The sequence below is a fragment of the Hippichthys cyanospilos genome, chromosome 17 (assembly GCF_059441005.1).
Source record: "Hippichthys cyanospilos isolate Australia breed blue-spotted pipefish chromosome 17, RoL_Hcya_1.0, whole genome shotgun sequence".
In the NCBI taxonomy this organism is placed as follows: domain Eukaryota; kingdom Metazoa; phylum Chordata; class Actinopteri; order Syngnathiformes; family Syngnathidae; genus Hippichthys; species Hippichthys cyanospilos.
This window is the reverse complement of record NC_142385.1, coordinates 7,923,492-7,942,782: the sequence shown is the minus strand read 5'-3', so window position 1 is coordinate 7,942,782 and position 19,291 is coordinate 7,923,492. Positions and strand designations below refer to the sequence as shown.

Below are 19,291 nucleotides of genomic sequence, written 5' to 3'. Positions count from 1 at the left end.
TGTGGACTGGATTCAACGCACGATCAGCTGAGCCTTGGTCAGGTGAACCAGGACGTGATAAGCTTGCAATTATGCTTTGCTCCAAAGAATAATAAGCAATGTGTAAATCCTGAGCCATGAAACAAATCGAAAGAAATGTAAACGTCTTGAAACCTGGAGACCTGAAACGTATGTCAGATGCCAGCGACGACGACAAGAAAATACCCCACCAAATTTAGAGGATGCTTTTATTTTGAAAGCAGTAAAATGAAACATTTACTCCGAGTCCAGCTTTGAGTTTTCGCGTCACAAAAGCTGAACCTGCCAGTCTTAGATGTCTCGCTCCAAGTGTACGACATCATCAAGCCGAAGAGGATAAAATATCGTCATCAAACAAAAAGCAGTTTACATGAAAAATATTCTTCTGTGATTAAATGGCCACTTCCTAAATGCAACCATGAACTCAAGTCACATGTCTGTTCCACTCAATCCCTCCATTTTTGGATTCATTTTCATTTACAAAGCTCCATGGAGCACTTATGATACTTTTTAACTCCCCTATGTCACTGTTGGTTCAAAGAGGCTGGGAGAAGACCTTTCCACTGCACTAGTGTTTACAAAAGCACCATCTAGAGGTGTAAAAAAATTCTTCATTTCACTTCACAAAGCTTCATTTTCACAATATCATCAGTTATGAGACAGTGGCGGTTTTAGCAGCTGGGCAAGTGGTTGATGCAGCATTTGATGCAGCATTCAAATCAAATTTTATAAATAATACAGAACAGCGGTGGAATGAACTCATTCACTGCCATTGACGACTATCGAAGTCATTTTGCACTGGCATTGAACAAGTAAAATCATTCACTGCCACTGATAACTGTAGACTTCAAATCCATTTCATTTGAGCTAACAGTAAATGAATTCATGCAAATGAACACACTCATAATCCTTCCAATGCCTTGTGGATTTAAATGAGTTTGCAATTTGAAAGTAATTTTTTGTCACATTGGTAATACTGTGAGGACTGTGAGTAAAATTTCAAATCAATAACAATTAGATTTATTAAGATGCCACTATTTATTTGTTGTGCTTATCTGTGGCTAATGATGGCTTGTGTACATTGCTAAAGCTAGCATAACATTGCTATATCACGTATCACATGCTATCGTGTACGAAGATGTTTTAATTGTGCTAATTAGCATCTGAGGGTGAGGCTGTATTCAAATTTTAATTCCAATTGCCAGCTCTCCTTTAACTTATTCAATCTCAAAGATTTATATTTCCTAGGTACTTTTTTTTTTTAATTCTTCAGAAGTTTGGCTGAAGGAAGGTCCAGCAATCAATTAATTTGAACTTTAATCAATTACTTCATTTAATATATATATATATCTAAATCTATATCTATATCTATATCTATATCTATATCTATATCTATATATATATATATATATATATATATATATATATATATATATATATATATATATATATTATAGTTTTTATAGTTGTAGCCGAAGCAGTTCGCACAATATTGTTTTCCATTTACTGTAAAGCCGCCACTGTATTCGGGTTTTTTTTTTTTGCTCAACTTAACAAGTCCCATCTTGCTAAAACATACTTGCATCCTCCATCGATCATTCTTCTAGTGTCAATTTAGTTCAGTGTGGCCATACTCTCCGAAACCTCTAAGCATCTTTGATGGCTTTGGCCTGACTTGACGTCTTGAGCGTGCTGTGGCGCGCGGCCGACGAGGTGCTGCTGGATTTTTTCTCCATTGATTTGAAGGTGGCGCTGCTGCTACTTGTGGTGGTGGTGGTTGTCGTCTTTTTCTGCACGGTTTGGTAGGTCTTTGTCCTGTTGACGTGAAGCACTTCTGTCGCGTCCATGTTGACTCCTTGCCGGATCTCCTCGCTGGTCTCCACCTTCTCAGACGTATGTTGTTGCTGTTGCTGTCGTTGTTGCTCTTCCATTTGCTGCTGGTAGTGGAGCTGCAACATGGAAAGGATTTTTAGAAAGCAGTTTAGTGAAAATGAAGCTTCATGAAGCACCTGTGACTCTGAAAGTGTGGTACATGGATTACCTCTAGTCACTAGTATGGATGTACTATAAAAGTTCTAGAATTAACGAGGAGATTAATTTAAATCAATTTAATATAAAATGGTGAAAAAAAATACTGTTAGCTGATTTCGATTTGCTTCCTGTGGCAGCTGGACTTTGCTAATTCCAATCAAACATGGAGGAGTCACTGGCCCAAAGACAAACAAAGATGGACGTTTTAGTGTAAAGATTTACTTGACAGTTCCTTGGAAAAAAAAAAAAAAAATCGCACTCTTTACAAAACCAAGTTCAAACACCGTATTATTTATGCATCTAGTTAGAAAAAAAATGAATAGTTAGATTTAGTCGTTTTGTTCACCAGTTGATTTTACAGAAACATGAAGGTATTACAAGATCAAAGAAAGCTATTACAATAAATATTTTAATTTAATTGTTCTGTTTTAATTCCAAGATTTTATTATAGTAATTCAGTGAAAAGCTTTGTAGAAAGTAGTTGTTAGAAAATGCAAGTAATCACAATAAATTACAGAAAATTTGGTGATGAATTAATTTAAAAAAAAGTAATCTTTTGACAGCACTAATATACGTTCACTTTTCTGTGACATGGATGCACTCACAACCCACACCGGGGCACTCTAAAAAGGCCTATAGTCGTCTATAGTCGTCAATGGCACTGAATGAGTTAATAAGTGAACAGCGTTTGCCAATATTAAGGAACAGACTGAAGACCAAATTTGATCTCACCATTATCATGTGCTGATACTTGGCGATAGCTTCATCTGTGGTCACCCCGTCAGCCAGGCCCAGCTCGGCAGCCCGGCGGGCCAGCTCCACCTTGTGGGAGCCGGGAGGGGTCCAGCCCGCTCCCCTCATCCGGTTCAGGTCTGACTTGTAATTAACCTGTGACACCCATCACAACAAGAAGCTCAAATTTCAACCAAATTCTGCAGTTGTGAGAAGATACTGGACTTTGACAGAATGTCCAGAAACTCACGTCACTCTGCAGCTTGTAAGCCTGCTTGGCGTGCTTGACGTGGAGCTGCTCCGAGTCACACGTGTAGTCGTGGAGCTTGCTTCGGTACGCCAGGTCGCTGGCCTGGGCCTGACTCTTCTTGGCCAGCAAGAACTCAGGCTGGTCGGCGTGGATCTTGTAGTTGGAGCGCTCCTCCTTGGACTGCCGCTTGTACTCCAGGTTGCTCTGGAGCTTGCTAGCCGCCAACGAGTGCATCATTTTCGGATCGTCCTCCACGCAGCGTAGCCCCACCTGCTGGCCTTTCTCGCGCAAGTGAGAGTCCTTGTAGAGCACCTAGTCAAGGGAAAAATTACCTTTAGTGATGCTCGACCACTGTGTGCATGGAAAAACGATCTGATTACCAGTACTTAATAGAACTGTTAACGATTGTGTATTAACATAACTAATGTATCTTTTTTATGGCAAGCTCTCTGATAAATGCTTTAATAGTTCTTCAATGACTGAATGGGTCTAGTGTAAACCAATTTTAGCTCCCCCTGGAGGAGAATTCTTATTTTTGAGATGAGAGTTGTTGTCAAGCCTAGACAGTATTGAGACAGAGACAAGACCAAGACTTTGGAAGTCAAGATTGAGTCAAGACCCAGACTTTTGGAGGTTGAGACCGAGACAAGACCAAGCTTCATGGAGGTTGAAATCTTGACAAGACCGAGAATTTTGGACATTGAGACAGAACCAATGCCAAGATTTTTGGAGGTCGAGACTGAGACTAGACTAATATCTTTGGAGGCTAAAACAGACAAGACAAGACTTCTGGAGATTAAGACTGACACAAAGAACAAGACCTTTGGAGGTCGAGACTAAGACAAAACCAAGATTTTTTGGGGTGTAGAACAAAACAAGATTGAGATTTTTAGAGGACGAGACCAAAACAAAACAAACACAAGCTCAAGACCTCCGGAGGTTGAGGCTGAGACAAAGGCCAAGATCTTTGGAGGTCGAGACTAACATAAGACCAAGATTTTTGGAGGTGTAGAACAAAACAAGATCAAGACTTTTGGAGGTCGAGACCAAAACAAGACCAAGGATTTTGGAGGTCGGGACTCAGACAAGACCAAATTTTTTTGAAGTCGACACCCAGACAAGAGCTAGATTTTTAAAGTTTGAGACTAGACAAAACCAAGACTGCATATATCAGAGGGGAAAAAAAGAACTTTTTTTCATTAGCTTTGCCACAAAACCAAATCCTGCGATGTTGTTTTTGCAATATAATGTTACAATTAATCTCAAAACGAAGCAATATTTTTTCTCTTCTACAAATTATGCAGTTTGTCATGTAGTACAACGAACCCAACCAGTTTTGATCAGAAATCCTGAGACCTTCCTGTCCGAGACTGAGACAAGGCCCAGAAAAAAGACAGAGACCTTTAAAAAGTGGTCTTCCAACCAAGGACCATCTCGAACTGTAACACTATGAGAAAATTAAATTCTTCCAATTTTGTGTGAACATTTTATTGGAAGGCCCTTTTCTGTTAATTTCCAAGAAGTGCAAAGTACACTCACATCACTGGCGATTTCCCTGGAGGCCTTTGCCGTTTGGAAGGGGATGGCGTCCAGCCTCAGGTCGTAGCCCAGCATCTTCAGCTGCTCTCCAGACGCCTTATACACTTTCTGCACCACGAAGATGAAAATATAGTCATGTACATGTTCTTAAAAAAAACTGTCAGGTAAACCTTCATGAATCAGACCAACTGAAAATACACTAAAGAACATAGTTTGACCTTTTGTTTGTGACCAAATTACAGGTATTTAACATCTCTTACACACGTCTTTAAAGATTGTCTGTTTCAGGTTTGTGATCAAGCTTACATCGCTAATGTGCTGGGCGTTCATCCTGGCTCGGACAAAGTCGGGATCATCTGGATGTAAGGTGTACTTGTTCATATCATCATTCCTGCCAGATTTGTACAGCCTCTGCAAAGGCAACCAGAAACGTGTTGAGAGACATGGAAAAAATATGCAATCAACAGTTCCTTTTTCATGCAATTACCTCACTGCACTGCTGATAGCTGGCCTTGGCGTGAACCATATCTGGGGAGTCTGTCACTGAGGTGAATTTGAAGCTGCCAGGCAGTTGGCGGTATCGCTTCTGCGTAGTAAAATAATACAAAATAATAATAAAAATTGACTGTACAGTGAAGTTAGCTATCTATCAAAGGTCATTCCTTTTACTGTAAACACGAGGGGGTTCCCTACCAATCTGCAGTAATTGTTCTTACCAGAGAAAAAATATACATTACTGTAGCCTATATTTGAGAATATGAAGTGTTTGTATGTATTGTTGCACTGTGTGTTTTGAGCTAGCTTTGAAGGCGCCTTAACATCTATGCTAAGTTGGCATTACATTGAGATAGCAGACATTTGCTAGCTGAATAATAATCTTGATAGTATATAATTAGTTTTGCTTGAACATTTTGGGTGTTAAAAATGCAGTGTAGCGAGGTATATAGAAAGCTAGCTAGCTGAATACCTAGCTTGCAACGTATACATAGTATGTCGGAGGGCCACTCCTAAGTCCTGTTCGTTACAGTGGAATTGCCTAGACTGCCTTTGTAAGATCTGGTCTTTAACGTCTAATTACATCATTCAGATGAGTGTTGCGCTAAGGCTAATGCTACGTTGGCTAAACTATTCCTAATCCTCCAACTTTTTGCAATCCACTGTTTTTTTCAGAGGGAAGTTCTTTCTCTTCACAAAAGTATATCACTTTGTTTAACCTTCTTTCAACACTATCGCAAACTTACATCACTGACAAGCTTCCCAGCTTTCTTGGCCGACTCCAGCTGTGGTGCCCCCACGCCATCCCACGCCACACCCTTCATGAAGTTCAGGTCCGACTTGTACAGCGTCTAGACAGAAAGTGGTCAAATCACTCAGTTGTCATGTTCTTTGGCCCTCAGACGGTTTGCCTCACCTCACTCTGTAGGTTATAGGCCTTCTTGGCCCACTTGACCTTCATGTCGTCCGGAAGCACTGTGTACTCATGAAGTCTCTTCCTGTAGTCCTGCTCGCTGGCCAGGGCCTGAGCGTTCTTGGCTGTGACTAAATGAATCATGTCGGGTGTCAGGTGGTAACGCCCGCTGGCCGTCAGGGCATCCTTGCGATACTCTTGGTCACTAGCCAACCGATTTGCCTGCATGTAGTGCAGTAGGTGCGTGTCGTCCAAAACGCTTTGGGCGCCAATGTGCTTGCCTTTTTCCATCAGGTGGTTATGTTTGTATTTGTACTGCAGAGGGAGATACAAAAGACCTTTATTTTAATCTGAGTGACGTGTGTCAACTTTTCTTATTTTTTGTTGCAAATTGCTGCTTGGTTTATGTTTTTTGTCTTGTGTTGCAAGAACATTTAGCCTAGTCTTAAGTCTTTAATGTTGGTGACTGGAATGATAATAAGTCGAGTAGTGTCTGTATTTGTAAGCTTACATCACTGGCAATGCCTGTTGAGCTCTTGGCTGCCTGGAATGGGATGTCCTGCATGGTCAGTTTGTAGCCCTGAGCCCTCAGATTGTGCCAGGAGTCCCTGTATCGGATCTGAAGAAACAACCACCTCTCTTAAAATGTCCACTGGTTAAAACAAGTCATTGGCCACAGAAGCCAATCTTACCTCACTAAAATTAGCCGCGTTGATCTTTGCTTGAGTGATCTCTGGTCTCTCGGCCGTGATGGTGTAGCTGTGCTGGTCACTCACGCCTTTTTCTTTGTACAGACGCTAGAAAAGAGGCAATTTTAATGAATATCAGTACAGTATTACCGCATTGAGCGGAAAATGATACTTACCTCATTCGTGATCAGTCCACTGAATTTAGCGTGGACCATGTCAGGGGAGTCTGCCACAGATGTGTGCTTGAAGTTGTATGGCTGCTGGCGATACTTTTTCTGAAGCAGGACAAATATTAAATCATCAGCTATGATGTACGGTCTAATTATGCCTGTTAGTAGCTTGTTGGGTAAACCGGTCTTACATCACTGATAAGGTCAGTGGCTTTCCTGGAGCCTTCAATTTGCAGAGCCCCAGTTGCGATCCATGCAGCACCCCGCAGGTAATTGAGGTCTGAGCGATATATCCTCTGCAACATTGACAAAAGTGTTAGAACGATGTTGTGTGTGGGATGGATTCCTAATGCCTTGGTAGTGTTGGGTGTGATTTACCTCGCTTTGTAGCGCATATGCTTTCTTAGCAGCCTGCAACTTCATGTCATCTGGCAGAGAGGTGTAGTCATGCAAGGTCAACCTGTAGTCCTGATCACTGACCAATGATTGGGCCTTCTTGGCATGGGTCAACTCCATCATATCCATCGGCAGGTGGTGCTTGGAGAGCTGGCTGGCCGACTCCTTCTTGTACTTAATCTAGATTGTGGGAGGAGAAGACGTGCTCTTTAATAAGTTAGGAATCGTACAAAAAAGAGAAACTACCCACATCGCTTTGCAGCTGGTTGGCGTAAACCGAGTGAGCTATGTTTATGTCGTCCTGCAGTCCTTTCAGTCCAATCATCTTCCCTTTGGTTTTCTCAAACTCCTCTTTGTATTTTTGCTGAAATGACACAAATTTTGAGGACTTTGGCATCATATGTTACATTCCTCGTCATTTGACCAGAGCGGTTGTCACTCACATCACTGAGTATGTCAGCAGAAGCTTTGGCCGACTGGAATGGAATAGCATCCAAGCGAAGTTTATACCCTCCATCGCGTAGTTTAGTCCAAGATTCCTTGTAACGACTCTAAAATGGAACAGTTTAAACTTGTAAAATTCAAGACAAAGATCAAATGGATCGGTTGAGGTATTTACCTCACTCAAGTTCAAGGCGTTAATCTTGGCCTGCACAAATTCAGGCAGCTCCTCATTGAGAGTGTAGTTGTGCTTCATGTTTTCTCCCTTCTCTCTGTATAACCTCTGTAAAAACATATCAACCACCATTCTAACTTCTCTTACAAAGAAATCTCATTCCTTACATCTGAGATCAGAAGTACTCACGTCAATGGCCAGTTTGTTGCTGAGTTTAGCTTGAACCATCTCAGGTGTGTCTTCAACACTCGTAAACTTCAGGGCGCTCACATTCTGGCGATACTTTTTCTACAGTAAGAGAGGTTTAAATCATGAATTTCCTTGGTTAAATGAAACCGTTATTCTATATATGTCTGGTCTGTGTCTTTGTCTCGGTTGTTTTGTTGGTCTTACTGTCAGGCCATAATAGAGATTGTACAACTTTCAGCAAGTAGCCTACGAAATTGTTAATAGAATCTGACACTCAGGGCTGATACCGTTCTCGGAAAAGAACACTAATAAAACAAGACAAGGAGGAAGAGGGTATCACGTAATCTGTGATACAAACCCTTGCCATAATTGTATGTCCAAAAATCATAAACCACGGAAGTTAAAATGCAGCATTTGAGAAAGTCTTTTAGACAACCAGACACCAGACTTTGCCATGTCCCTAGGCATGGTACGTAACCTCATTTCAAGAGTTTATGAGCTGTCCCCCAGCTCTTTAAATAAATTCTGACCTACAGTGAGTCATAAATTTTGCTAGTTTATAGTGTCACACATGCTAATCGTACTTATAACTTTCTCCTCGCCATATTTGCTTAACAGTACGCTGCATGGATTTCTTCCAGTGGTCCTAGGTTTTGCAAATGTGGGTTTTCTAATAGCCAAAGGAATCATATGGGTTACATAGTCGGACTTTACCTCACTGACAAGCTCTCCAGCTTTTTTGGCCTGCTGGACATCCAAAGACTTGGAGGCCTCCCAGCCAACACCCTTCATCCAGTTCAGATCAGATCGGTACAGTTTCTAAAAAAACACACACACATAATTGTCCTAAACTGTTTCAAAATTAACAATAATCATTTGAATTTCTGTCAATTGGGACTCACATCGCTCTGCAGTCCATAGGCTTTCTTTGCCCAGGCAACCTTCATATCAGTTGGCAATGTGGTGTATTCATGCAGGTATGTTCTGTAGTTGTAGTCAGCTGCCAGGTCTTGGGCCTTCTTGGCCTGACTGATGTTCAGCATGTCGAGAGAAACACTGGAGGGAAAATGCATTTAGATTAATGGAATTCGTGTCAGAAAATGAAAAGTGTAATCCTGTTTGAGGTGATAGTGCATTTTGAAGTGCCAGTTAGTCTATCAGACACTGTGTTCCCCCTTTGAGGTATTTTTGATCAAGAACATTTGGTGCAGGAACAGAACACATGAAAAAACCATAGCACTTTGGAAATACTTGGCTAATGATCACTGATTTCCAAGCATCTTATTATTTTAGTAAATACAGTAGAGAGGCTCACTTGAATTGTGTCTTAGTGTCCTCATAGTGCTTCTTGTAGTCACGACCACTCTGGAGTTTGGTGGCCAGGGCCGAGTGGGCCATCTGGGAGTCATCGCTGACCGACTTGATTCCGATCACCTTCCCTTTGTTTTTCTCGTATTGCTCTTTGTATTTGACCTGCCAGGGATAAAGAGTTTTTTTTTTTTTTGGTTGTTAGTTACACTTAACTAACATTACGTCAGTGAATCATTCTCAATGGGACTATGTTCAGTTTATAGTAGACACACACGTAGTATGATATTTTGGTTTGGACAACAAGCAACTCAAACAAGGTCCTAGGCTTAGGTTCCAGGCATGTCTACTGATCTTGAGAAAAAAAATGGAACCTACATCACTGGCCAGGTCTCTCTTAGCTCTGGCGGTCAGAATCGAAAGTGCGTCCAATCGTAGCTCAAAACCTTTTTCCCGTTGTTTCTCCCACTGACTTTTGTAGATTTTCTGGAAGGAAAAAGATGTCAAAGTAAAGAGATGAGGGTTTCCATTTGAACACATGATGAAAACCATCCCTGAATGACCATCTTTGTCTTGAAGAAGAATGTATGTCTAATGACATTAGGTCCCTTAAACAACTGAATTCTGCAGATTTTCAATCCTAATTCAATTTCTTCTACTTTCAATCAGTGAGGTCACTCTTTGGTTTAGGTAAACATGTTCTTCAACATTACCATCTTAAATTGGTGGTCAGCAAACACTTAAGTGAGAGGGAATGCCAACAGAAAACAAATTTTGCGGTGCACTAAGGACCATAATTTACCAATTTACAGTCGGTCATAAAAAGTTCAACTTTCAGGTCATCACTGTTCTCATTTCCAGGACGGTCACCTCACTCACCCCACTGAGAAGCTCAGCGTTTGCCTTTGCTTGCCTAAACAGCGGCTCGTCCTTGGTCATGGTGTACTGGTGGATCATCTGCTCCGTGTTTGCTTTGTATGCCAGCTAAAACACACAATTTGATCAACCAATGAATGATGGTGAGCCGCAAAAACACAAATATGCCTTCATCGCTATGACTTACATCGCTCTGTAGTTCCTGGCTCTTCTTGGCGTGCGTGAGGGACAGATTGTCAGCCACTTGGGTGAACTTAATGCGATCCACCTTCTGCCGATATTTATTCTGTAAATGGGTTACAAATGCCAGTAACACAATGTGTCACTTAATCCACAGCTCATTCGGTGATTAAGCGAATAACAAAGAACGAACATCACTGAGAAGATCTCCGGCTTTCTTGGCTTGCGTGATGTTGAGACAACCATCAGTATCCCAGCTCACTCCTTTCATCCAGTTCAAGTCTGAACGATACTGGTTCTGATGAGCAGCAAAGGAAAGAAGGTAACTAGAAAATTATAGTTTCAAAGGTATGTTGGGTTTAGGGTGAAGCTGAATCTGTTCGGTATGTTTAGTAATTGGTTGGACGTAAATTTGAAGATTGACTGATAGTAGAAGAGTTAAAAAACAGTATGCTCATGTCAGGAATGTCTAGGAACCCTTACCCAAACCTCCGATTTAATTAGTTCAACCCTCATTTTAATCATGTGGCTTATTTCTCACCTCACTCTGCAAGGAATATGCCTTCTTGGCCTGCTGGACCTTGATGTCATCGGCCATGACCGTGTAGTCGTGCAGTCTTGTACGATATTCCAGATCGCTGGCCAGAGCTTGGGCCTTTTTCGCATGACTTAGATTGACCATGTCCATAGATAAGCTGTACTGGCCCTGGTTCTCCTTGGACCCCTTCTTGTATGCAATCTGCAGGGGAAGCACAGCAGCGTCAGGGAATTCATAGATTACCAGGTTAGGGGATTCTCTCAGAATGACTTACGTCGCTGAACATCTTGGCCACTTGAAGCGAATGTAAAGTCTTGGAGTCACTCACGTTGACGCCCACAGCCAGTTCTTTGTTCTTCAGATAGTTTTCTTTATATTTGAGCTAGAACATATCACATATATTGTGGATTGCTTTGCGGTTTACGAATAACTTGAGGTATGTTGGTTTTCTCACATCGCTGGCGAGGTCTCGTGAAGCCTTCGCCGCCTTGACAGTGAGATCATCCACACCTATGTCACACGCTTTCGATTTGGTCTTCTCCCATGCCTCTTTATATTTAATCTGGAATGAGAATTGTGTGAAGTGTCATTGGGTGACTGTATAGACCTAAAACTTGAGAAAATGGCTGCCTACTTACGTCACTACACAAGACTGCATTGTCTTTAGCCTTTTTGATTTGGGGCAGATCCTCGTGGAGTGTGTACAGATGCTTCGTCTTCTCATAGTCTGCTTTGTAGTTTAGCTGAATGATTGCGAAAAGGTTTTTTTAAACGGAAGAATTGCTCACAACCTAAAGGATTGTGCGAATACACTCCAGAGGTTCACCAAAATAAAAGAGACTCACATTGCTGATAAGATGAGCGTTTTTCTTCGCCAAGAGGATCTCTGGCGTGTCCGTCACCGGGCTGTATTTGACTTGGTCGATGTGCTGCCTGTAGTTCTTCTGCAGAGGTGGAAGCAAAACTGAGCTAATCTCTCAATTCAGTGTTTACTCAGTAATCAGAAAAGAGAACTCACGTCTTTAAGTGGGTCCAGCTTCCTCTGGCTGCGGTAGCCTGGTGTCAGCGTGGCTTGGTAGGTGTACTCGCCTTGATCTTGATCGTGACCTTGTTTGTATGAAATCTGAATCACATAAAAGAGACCATAGCTTCTTAAACATTAAAGACGAAAGTGTCAACACAGTCAAATAAATATAGTCGTACACATGGTATATGGTATAGTTGTATAGTATACAGTGACTTGTTTGACTAGTCAGTAAAAGACGAGGCTTACGTCACTGGCCAGCGTCCGAGCTTTCATGGCGTGCATGGTCTTCGTGTCCATTCCTGAGCCTTCATAGTGGCCTTTCATATCAATGTACTTCTCTTTGTATTTGTTCTTGTAAACCACACGGACAAAAACAGCATGTTATCCCAACTGTCGATATAGTGTATAATTGTAACTGCATGATACATAATTCTCTAGACTTACATCACTGGTGAACTTGGCTACTTTGGCAGCATTTTGAAACTGGGGCGTCTCACAGAAATTGATGCTGTGGCCTTTGCTGTTCTCCAAGTCTTTCTTGTATTCTACCTGTTTGTCATTGTAGGGAATACACTTTTAAACACTTAAATACACTTAAGCACCACCTAAAAATATTCTTAGCACTCCAATATGACGATGACATGAGGTCTTGGCCGGGTAAAATCTTAATTATGGCTTTAAAAATTTAATTGTGAACATTTCGCACTGAAAGTAAAGTGAAGGTGAAATGAACGCAAAAAATGTTTTTGCCTGATTTGAAAACTTGTTTTAGCCACTATAACATTACACGCACGTTCAGTAATTTTCCACATTCAACTCTCGAAGAATCACTGATCTAGAACCTAAAATATAACATTACCATCCCCTTGTAATGGATACCAAAATGTTCACTGTTCAGAATAGAGCCACAAGCGCATGTCGTGACATCATCGGACAGATGCGCCGTGTGGCCTTAGAGGTAAAGCTGCGGAATGCAAGAGATGCGAAACACCCCTTTCGCTGGTGTCGCGTCAACGTGGAGGCATAAAACTAAGTGACTGTCTCACCTCACTGACAAGCTTGTTGATCTTCCGGGCGTTCATCAAGGTCAGGTTTTCCTCGGAGGTCAGGCTGTGGAAATGGGATGTACCCTTCATCTTATTTAGATCTTTTCTGTATTTCAGCTGCAAGAAAAACAGATGAAGGCAAGTTGATTTTTAGCCGTCTCTACCAACATCGGCCTATTATCTTCATTTCATAGTGTATCCTTTGGCAGTACTATTTCCTGTGGATTTTTTTTTCTTTTTATCCAAACAGATTGTCCTCTCTTTGGACAATAAATGTCCAAAAAATGGACAAAACAGAACCAATGTTTGCCCTTTATGAAATCATTTATTTTGGGTCTTTTGATTGGTTGATCAGAGCAAAACTTGATGCCTGGCAATAATGATGAACAGCACAAGTTAATTTTTAACTGATCCTAGCTCTGTACAACTTGTGAGAACCTAAATTCGCACGACAAGCAAAACACCAAATGAACTTTATACTCACATCACTTGCATTTTCCTGAGCTTTCTTGGCCAAGTGATATCCAGGCGTTATCATGGCGGGGAAGCTTCCCTTGCCCCGCTGCTGCTCATATTCTTCGGTGTAGGCGATCTACAGAAAGTAAATCGCATGATAAAACTTGGAACAAATTCTCAATAGAAAAAAAACTATAGCGACACAAATGTGGTTTTACTAGTTTACTCATTCTACCAGTGTGCTGAATTATTAATTACTCTTATTAGTACACGAAATAGAGCATTATTACTGGGACCTTAAGCACATTTAGCAAGCTTACGTAGTAACTATTAATTACTAGAGCATTGTAAAATGCTTAAGAGTAACATATTGCTCTACTTGGAATACCTTCAGCACCAATGCGCAGATGACTAGTATACAAAATTGTCACTCGTAACATAAACTGTAATTTTCTTTCCTATTACTATTCCAACAATGGCCTCCTTGTATGCAAAATTGACATACAGTCAAATGACTTTCCATACACCCCGTTGACTTAACGTTCTTCCTTGTACAACTGTTCCACTTAAATTCTTAAGGACCAAAAAAAAAAAAAAAAAAAAAAAAAAGACCTGGCTGAAGTTCTCTGCATTCTCTCTGGCGTGGACCATTTCAGCCGCGGCAGCTTCAGCACTGGCTTTGCCTTTTATCTCCTGTTCGTATACGTGACGGTACTTTATCTGCCGTAAACCACAGACAATTCTGTTAAAAGTACTCACACTATGTTTTAAGGTAGCAGTACAGATACTTATATGTGTGTGTGGTGGGAGGAGCTCTGTAAATGTAGAATTACTGTATCAACTCCTTTTAAGTGAATGACTTTGTAGTTTGTAACATTGTAGCGTTGCCATTTACAGATATTCAAAAAAGCTGATTTTGACAAAGTAAAGAAAAGAACATAATACACACAATATCAATTTCAAATATTGGGAGTAAAATTAAAAACTAAATTCAAAAGTAAATTAAACTAAAAATCTACTTAAATATACTGTACTAACAAAATATATGTAATTTGTCACTTCCCACCACAATGAGTGTTTTTAATCTTACGTTGCTGGCCTGTTCGGAGGCCTTTTTAGAAATCTTGTATCCAGGTGTGAGATGTGCGGGGAAGCTGCCTTTGCCTTTGTGCTGCTCGTACTGTTCTGTGTAGGCATACTGCAAAAAAATAGGATATCGGTTCACAAAAATTCTGCCGTGATGAATTTGTATAAAATTTCAATTTCCCGACTGAAATAATGGGAAATGCCAATGATGACAAAGACTCACATCGCTGAGAATCTGTCCTTGTTTCTTGGCCAGGAGCACCTCAGGGGGGTCCACAAAGGCGGTATACTTTGAAACTCTCTCCTCGTGTCCTTTTTTATATTCAAGCTTTTTTTGAAACAGAACACAAAAAGCTCAATATGGCCACATAATGGCGCACCAATTTGGGCATTTGTTCCCTTACGTTGCTTGCCAAGGTGTTGGCGTTTTTGGCGGCCTGGTATCCTGGTGTGATCAGGGCCGGGAAGCTGCCTTTCCCTTTGGACTGCTCGTATTCTTCCAAGTACTTTACCTGTCATCAGAAGTAGCAAAGGTATTCACATTCTGTACGATACTTGTGTTAAAAAAAGGCCGGCAAAAGTAGAAGAACTGATTAATTTCTTGTACTCAATGAATAATCCTATATAAATGTATACACAGTTGAAAAACTAAGTATTAATACTTTGTTACTTCATACAGTACATGAAATAGTCAACTTACATCACTGATGTTTGTCTGAGCTTGTGAAATGGTCACCATCTCCTGGTTGTACCAAGTTTGTTGCTGGGAAAACTCAGACTGAGATTTGATGGACTGTTTGGATGAAAAAGACATTTGAGACAAAAGCTGAGAAAAGTAATGCGATTTAGTGGACAAATGCCTCATTGTCACTTTTTCAGAGTGCTGAGGTCAAAAAAAAATCAAAAGATAGCCAATGAAATGCTGACTGAAACTCCCTTTTTTGGCCGGATGCTCTACTTGGGAGCTCACCTGGCCGGCCATCTGACTGGCTAGACGAGCCCTCTCCAGCTCCATGGACTTCATATCATAGTGGAAGGTGGACATAAAACGATCGCCATCCTCGCGATACTTCAGCTACAAATGCACATAGACCACAAAACGTTAAAGCCAAGACCAGCACACGTTTGCACAAGCGCAACACTGGGCATGTGCCTACTCATACGAAATATGTTGCTGTTTAAGGCCGTGCAAGATTATCTGTGGAGTCACGACGGAGTCTTAATTAAGGCCTTGTAATGTGTATTATAATGCAGGACGTCCGAGGCTGACGAACTGTCTATCGGTCCGCCATTGACAGACACTTGTTTTGCCAACGAAAGAGGAGAAACCTACAAAAAGACGAACTAAACAGTGACTTAAAGTAGGTTTTCATCTGTCAATGATTCGTAAGTCACCGGCAGGGGTGAGGACTGAGATGGACACTCCGTCAGTCCATCACTAACAGAGACTCATTTTGCCGACGAATGATAGACCAACAAAAACGTTTAAAAAGCCCACATTGTGGTGAAAAAGTAATGACGGAGGCTTAGGTAAAACAAAATGACAAACTGATGATTGCAGTTTGGTTTGGGTTGAATAAAATGGTAGATTGATGATGGCAGTTTTTTTTTGATGGACAAGGTTTTTGTGGACAAGCAAAAATCGATAAAATTCCCACCTTGTGGTAACAAAGTGATGACAGAACCGCAGATGTAATAAAAGGTTGAGTGCATTTTGGTTTGTCTTGAATAAAAATGATGGCAAAAGGCGAGAATGAATGACGGACAAGCAAAAATTTGATGAAAAGCCCACTTCTGCTATTGCTATCACCTTTTAAAAGACTGTCGAATTTTTGGCGGGAGATAATTCATTCATTAAAAAAACCTATCTACAGTTGTAAAACTGACAAAATTAAGTAAAGTTTAATATTTCAAAGAGATTATAAAAATTTAATAGCTAACTGCAAAATCTGAAACCTTGTGTCATTACTTGTGGAGCTCCACAGGGTTCTGTGCTAGGGCCCCATCTTTTTGTATTGTATTATATAATATGCATTTACAAAATTGCTTTCCCTTTATAGTCTTTTAAAAGTGAAGCTCAGCGATAAAGGTTTTTATTCAGACAAGAATCACTGAAAGCATACTACTCTAAATGTTACAGACTATGGAAAATAAGCTAGGACATGCAAGCAAAAGCGAGATTTGATCACAAGTCAACGCTGGGATCAAATATCAAAATGTGAAGACCTCAGTCTCTCTGGGTGCATCTATCAGTAGCGGATGAGCTTGCTAGCCTGCTACTAATATAAGCTGTGAGCCTTGCGCGGACTTTGAGACGCAGACGAAATCCAACAGACGGCAACAGGTGAAAGAGAGGAAGCGATGCCGGGAGCCTTTTTGCGGAGTTTAATTTTAGCCGGCTGAAGCGTAAAGCTGGTCGGCGACGAGGGCGAAACACCGAAATAACCCGAGGCGCACTCTCCATTCCATAAGGCTACCGTCACTAGATACCCAACCCCCTTTCTGGGAAAAGATGGAATGGAGTGCTTTTTAAAAGAAAAAAAAATGAATGGAAGTAATCTGACCAGCTAATTCCTACTTTTTTAATGATTTTTTTATTAAACCTGGAATCAACCGATCTTCTGCCTGAGGAAAGCATAACAGCCATCTGTTTCATGTTCCAAATGCTTTGTAAAGACAGTAGCTTGTTTCCTAAAGCCACCGTGACATCATCTCACCTCACTGCTGGCTTTGCTCTGCTTTTTCGCCGTGATGTTAATGGGCGCCTCATAGACGCTGGTGAAGGTGTTGTTCCTCGGGTTGTGCCTGAAGGTGGCAAATAGACACCTTTAGAATTTGCTTTGTGAAGAAATAGAAAATCTAGATAATGGTTGAATGTACTCACACTGAGCAGTAAGGCCTCTTCTTGTGGCTGACGAAGTTATTGGCCGTCAGCACCATTTTACAGATGTCGCAGTGAAAACATGCTTTGTGCCAGTTCTGACAAATAAAAATCATTTGATGATTTCTGACAGGATACGGTGTTGATCACATAGTTTTATATGAGCCAGCGCATAAATTTAGCATTAGCATACAGGTTAAATCTGACCAACATCCAGTTCTGATTTATCCAAGATTATGTTTTTAGTTTGTTTTGTTTTGTTGTTGTTTTTTTTAGAACAGCGTCTGATATTTTATTTATATTTTAGATTTGGATATAAAATATTATCATAACCCTTTTTTCAGGCAAATACCCCCTTACCAGCTTTCTAATCCTACAAATATTGATTATCATTACTAGCAATTTTTAGGGTTAAGGTAGGTTAGGTGTTTTATAGGTAGATTCTCAAACGTGAGTTTTCATACACTATACCAGTGATTCAAAACTTTTTTTTGAAAAATGTATCACCTGTGTTTTTTTTTTTCAGTCAGGACACCCTGAATCAGACAAACTTCATTTGTAAATAAATAAAAATGCTGTGCCATTTGTGTCTGAATTTTTCAACTTTGGAACTACAATTGTAGCGGTATCTTTAGGCGTATTTTATTCATCAAGTCCCAAAGATGCCAATTTAACATCATCTGTTATATTTCTGGCTCATCTCCCAAAAACTTGTGTCACTCATGACAATGCGCATTTGTAACAAATCTAATAAAATAAAGGCATACAACATACAAAGGAGTCACTATCACAAAATTTTGCTATAGGTTGCTTCATGTTCAAATCAATTTGCTCCTAATTTGAAAAGAAAACTGTACTGTTCCTGTCACGGCATTCAAAATTATTAAATTAGATTTTGCTGATACCCAGTTAATCTCTCACGTACACCCTGATCTCACATTTCTCAATTTGAGAACCACTGTTTGAAAACAGTGCCAACGTTGCCACACCTTTACCATTTTCATCGACTTTCATTAGTTCCAACAAATAAAAATAAAACAGAATACAATAACATTGTAAATACGGAAAGTATGAAACAAAATATGGAGACAAGTTCTAAAAAAAAAAAAAACAAATAAGCTTGTAATACCTGATCAATGCAGTTGATCTTCTCCGCTGGGTAAACCACAAACCCACACCTTGCACAAGACTGCATTTTGAATCCTTTGTCCTCCCCTCGTAAAAATCTTCAGACAAACTTCAGGAAACGGTCAACTAACAGGCAGCCCCCTCTTGAGTGTTTCTCTGCTGGTGGTAAACTTAGCTCTGAGACTGTGTCACTGCTGTCTCTTACTTGACACGGTGTCCCAAGATGGACCTGCCCCTTGTCACAAAGCATGCTCGACCACTGGTGGCCACAGTTGTCTGTCTGCTGGACATGTCAATGTATGTGTGTAATGATCCCTTGCTGGGCAATTAGGTCAACCTTGTTATGACACATAGTGAGTGACACAGCGTTACGGTACACGTTGAACAATAAAAAGCTATAGATAGAAAAAAGATCAACGATGGAAATAGTTTTAAATGCTGTATGGCATGCGTGATTTATACTGTATAGCTATGAATTTACATGTTGATTATTCTTTCAAAGCATTTGTTTGCAATATATATATATATATATATATATATATATATATATATATATATATATATATATATATATATATATATATATATATATATATATATATATATATATATATATATATATATATATATATAATTTTCCTTTCTTTACCAATGTTTGGTGTATTTTACGACATAGACATTTTGTCTATTGTATAGGTTTCAAGTACAAACCTTCACTGCAATAACA

At 40.3% G+C, this 19,291-nt stretch overlaps 1 protein-coding gene across 1 annotated transcript; it reads right to left on the bottom strand.

Moving 5' to 3' along the window:
* Positions 1 to 1,481: 1,481 nt before the first annotated feature.
* nrap (nebulin-related anchoring protein) lies at positions 1,482 to 18,814 on the bottom strand. The gene is given in 45 exon segments (XM_088439627.1): positions 1,482 to 1,967; positions 2,782 to 2,937; positions 3,032 to 3,343; positions 4,571 to 4,678; positions 4,877 to 4,981; positions 5,058 to 5,156; positions 5,812 to 5,916; positions 5,982 to 6,293; positions 6,490 to 6,597; positions 6,671 to 6,775; positions 6,844 to 6,942; positions 7,029 to 7,133; positions 7,216 to 7,413; positions 7,484 to 7,597; positions 7,677 to 7,784; positions 7,853 to 7,957; positions 8,039 to 8,137; positions 8,753 to 8,857; positions 8,941 to 9,094; positions 9,354 to 9,511; positions 9,725 to 9,832; positions 10,226 to 10,330; positions 10,410 to 10,508; positions 10,596 to 10,700; positions 10,944 to 11,141; positions 11,215 to 11,322; positions 11,395 to 11,502; positions 11,579 to 11,683; positions 11,786 to 11,884; positions 11,959 to 12,063; positions 12,214 to 12,318; positions 12,412 to 12,516; positions 13,014 to 13,130; positions 13,498 to 13,605; positions 14,082 to 14,189; positions 14,560 to 14,667; positions 14,779 to 14,883; positions 14,960 to 15,067; positions 15,256 to 15,348; positions 15,526 to 15,630; positions 17,273 to 17,360; positions 17,440 to 17,534; positions 18,566 to 18,595; positions 18,597 to 18,662; positions 18,770 to 18,814. Coding segments are annotated over 45 exon segments (5,484 nt in total). The 3' UTR covers positions 1,482 to 1,664.
* Between the last annotated feature and the right edge of the window lie 477 nt (positions 18,815 to 19,291).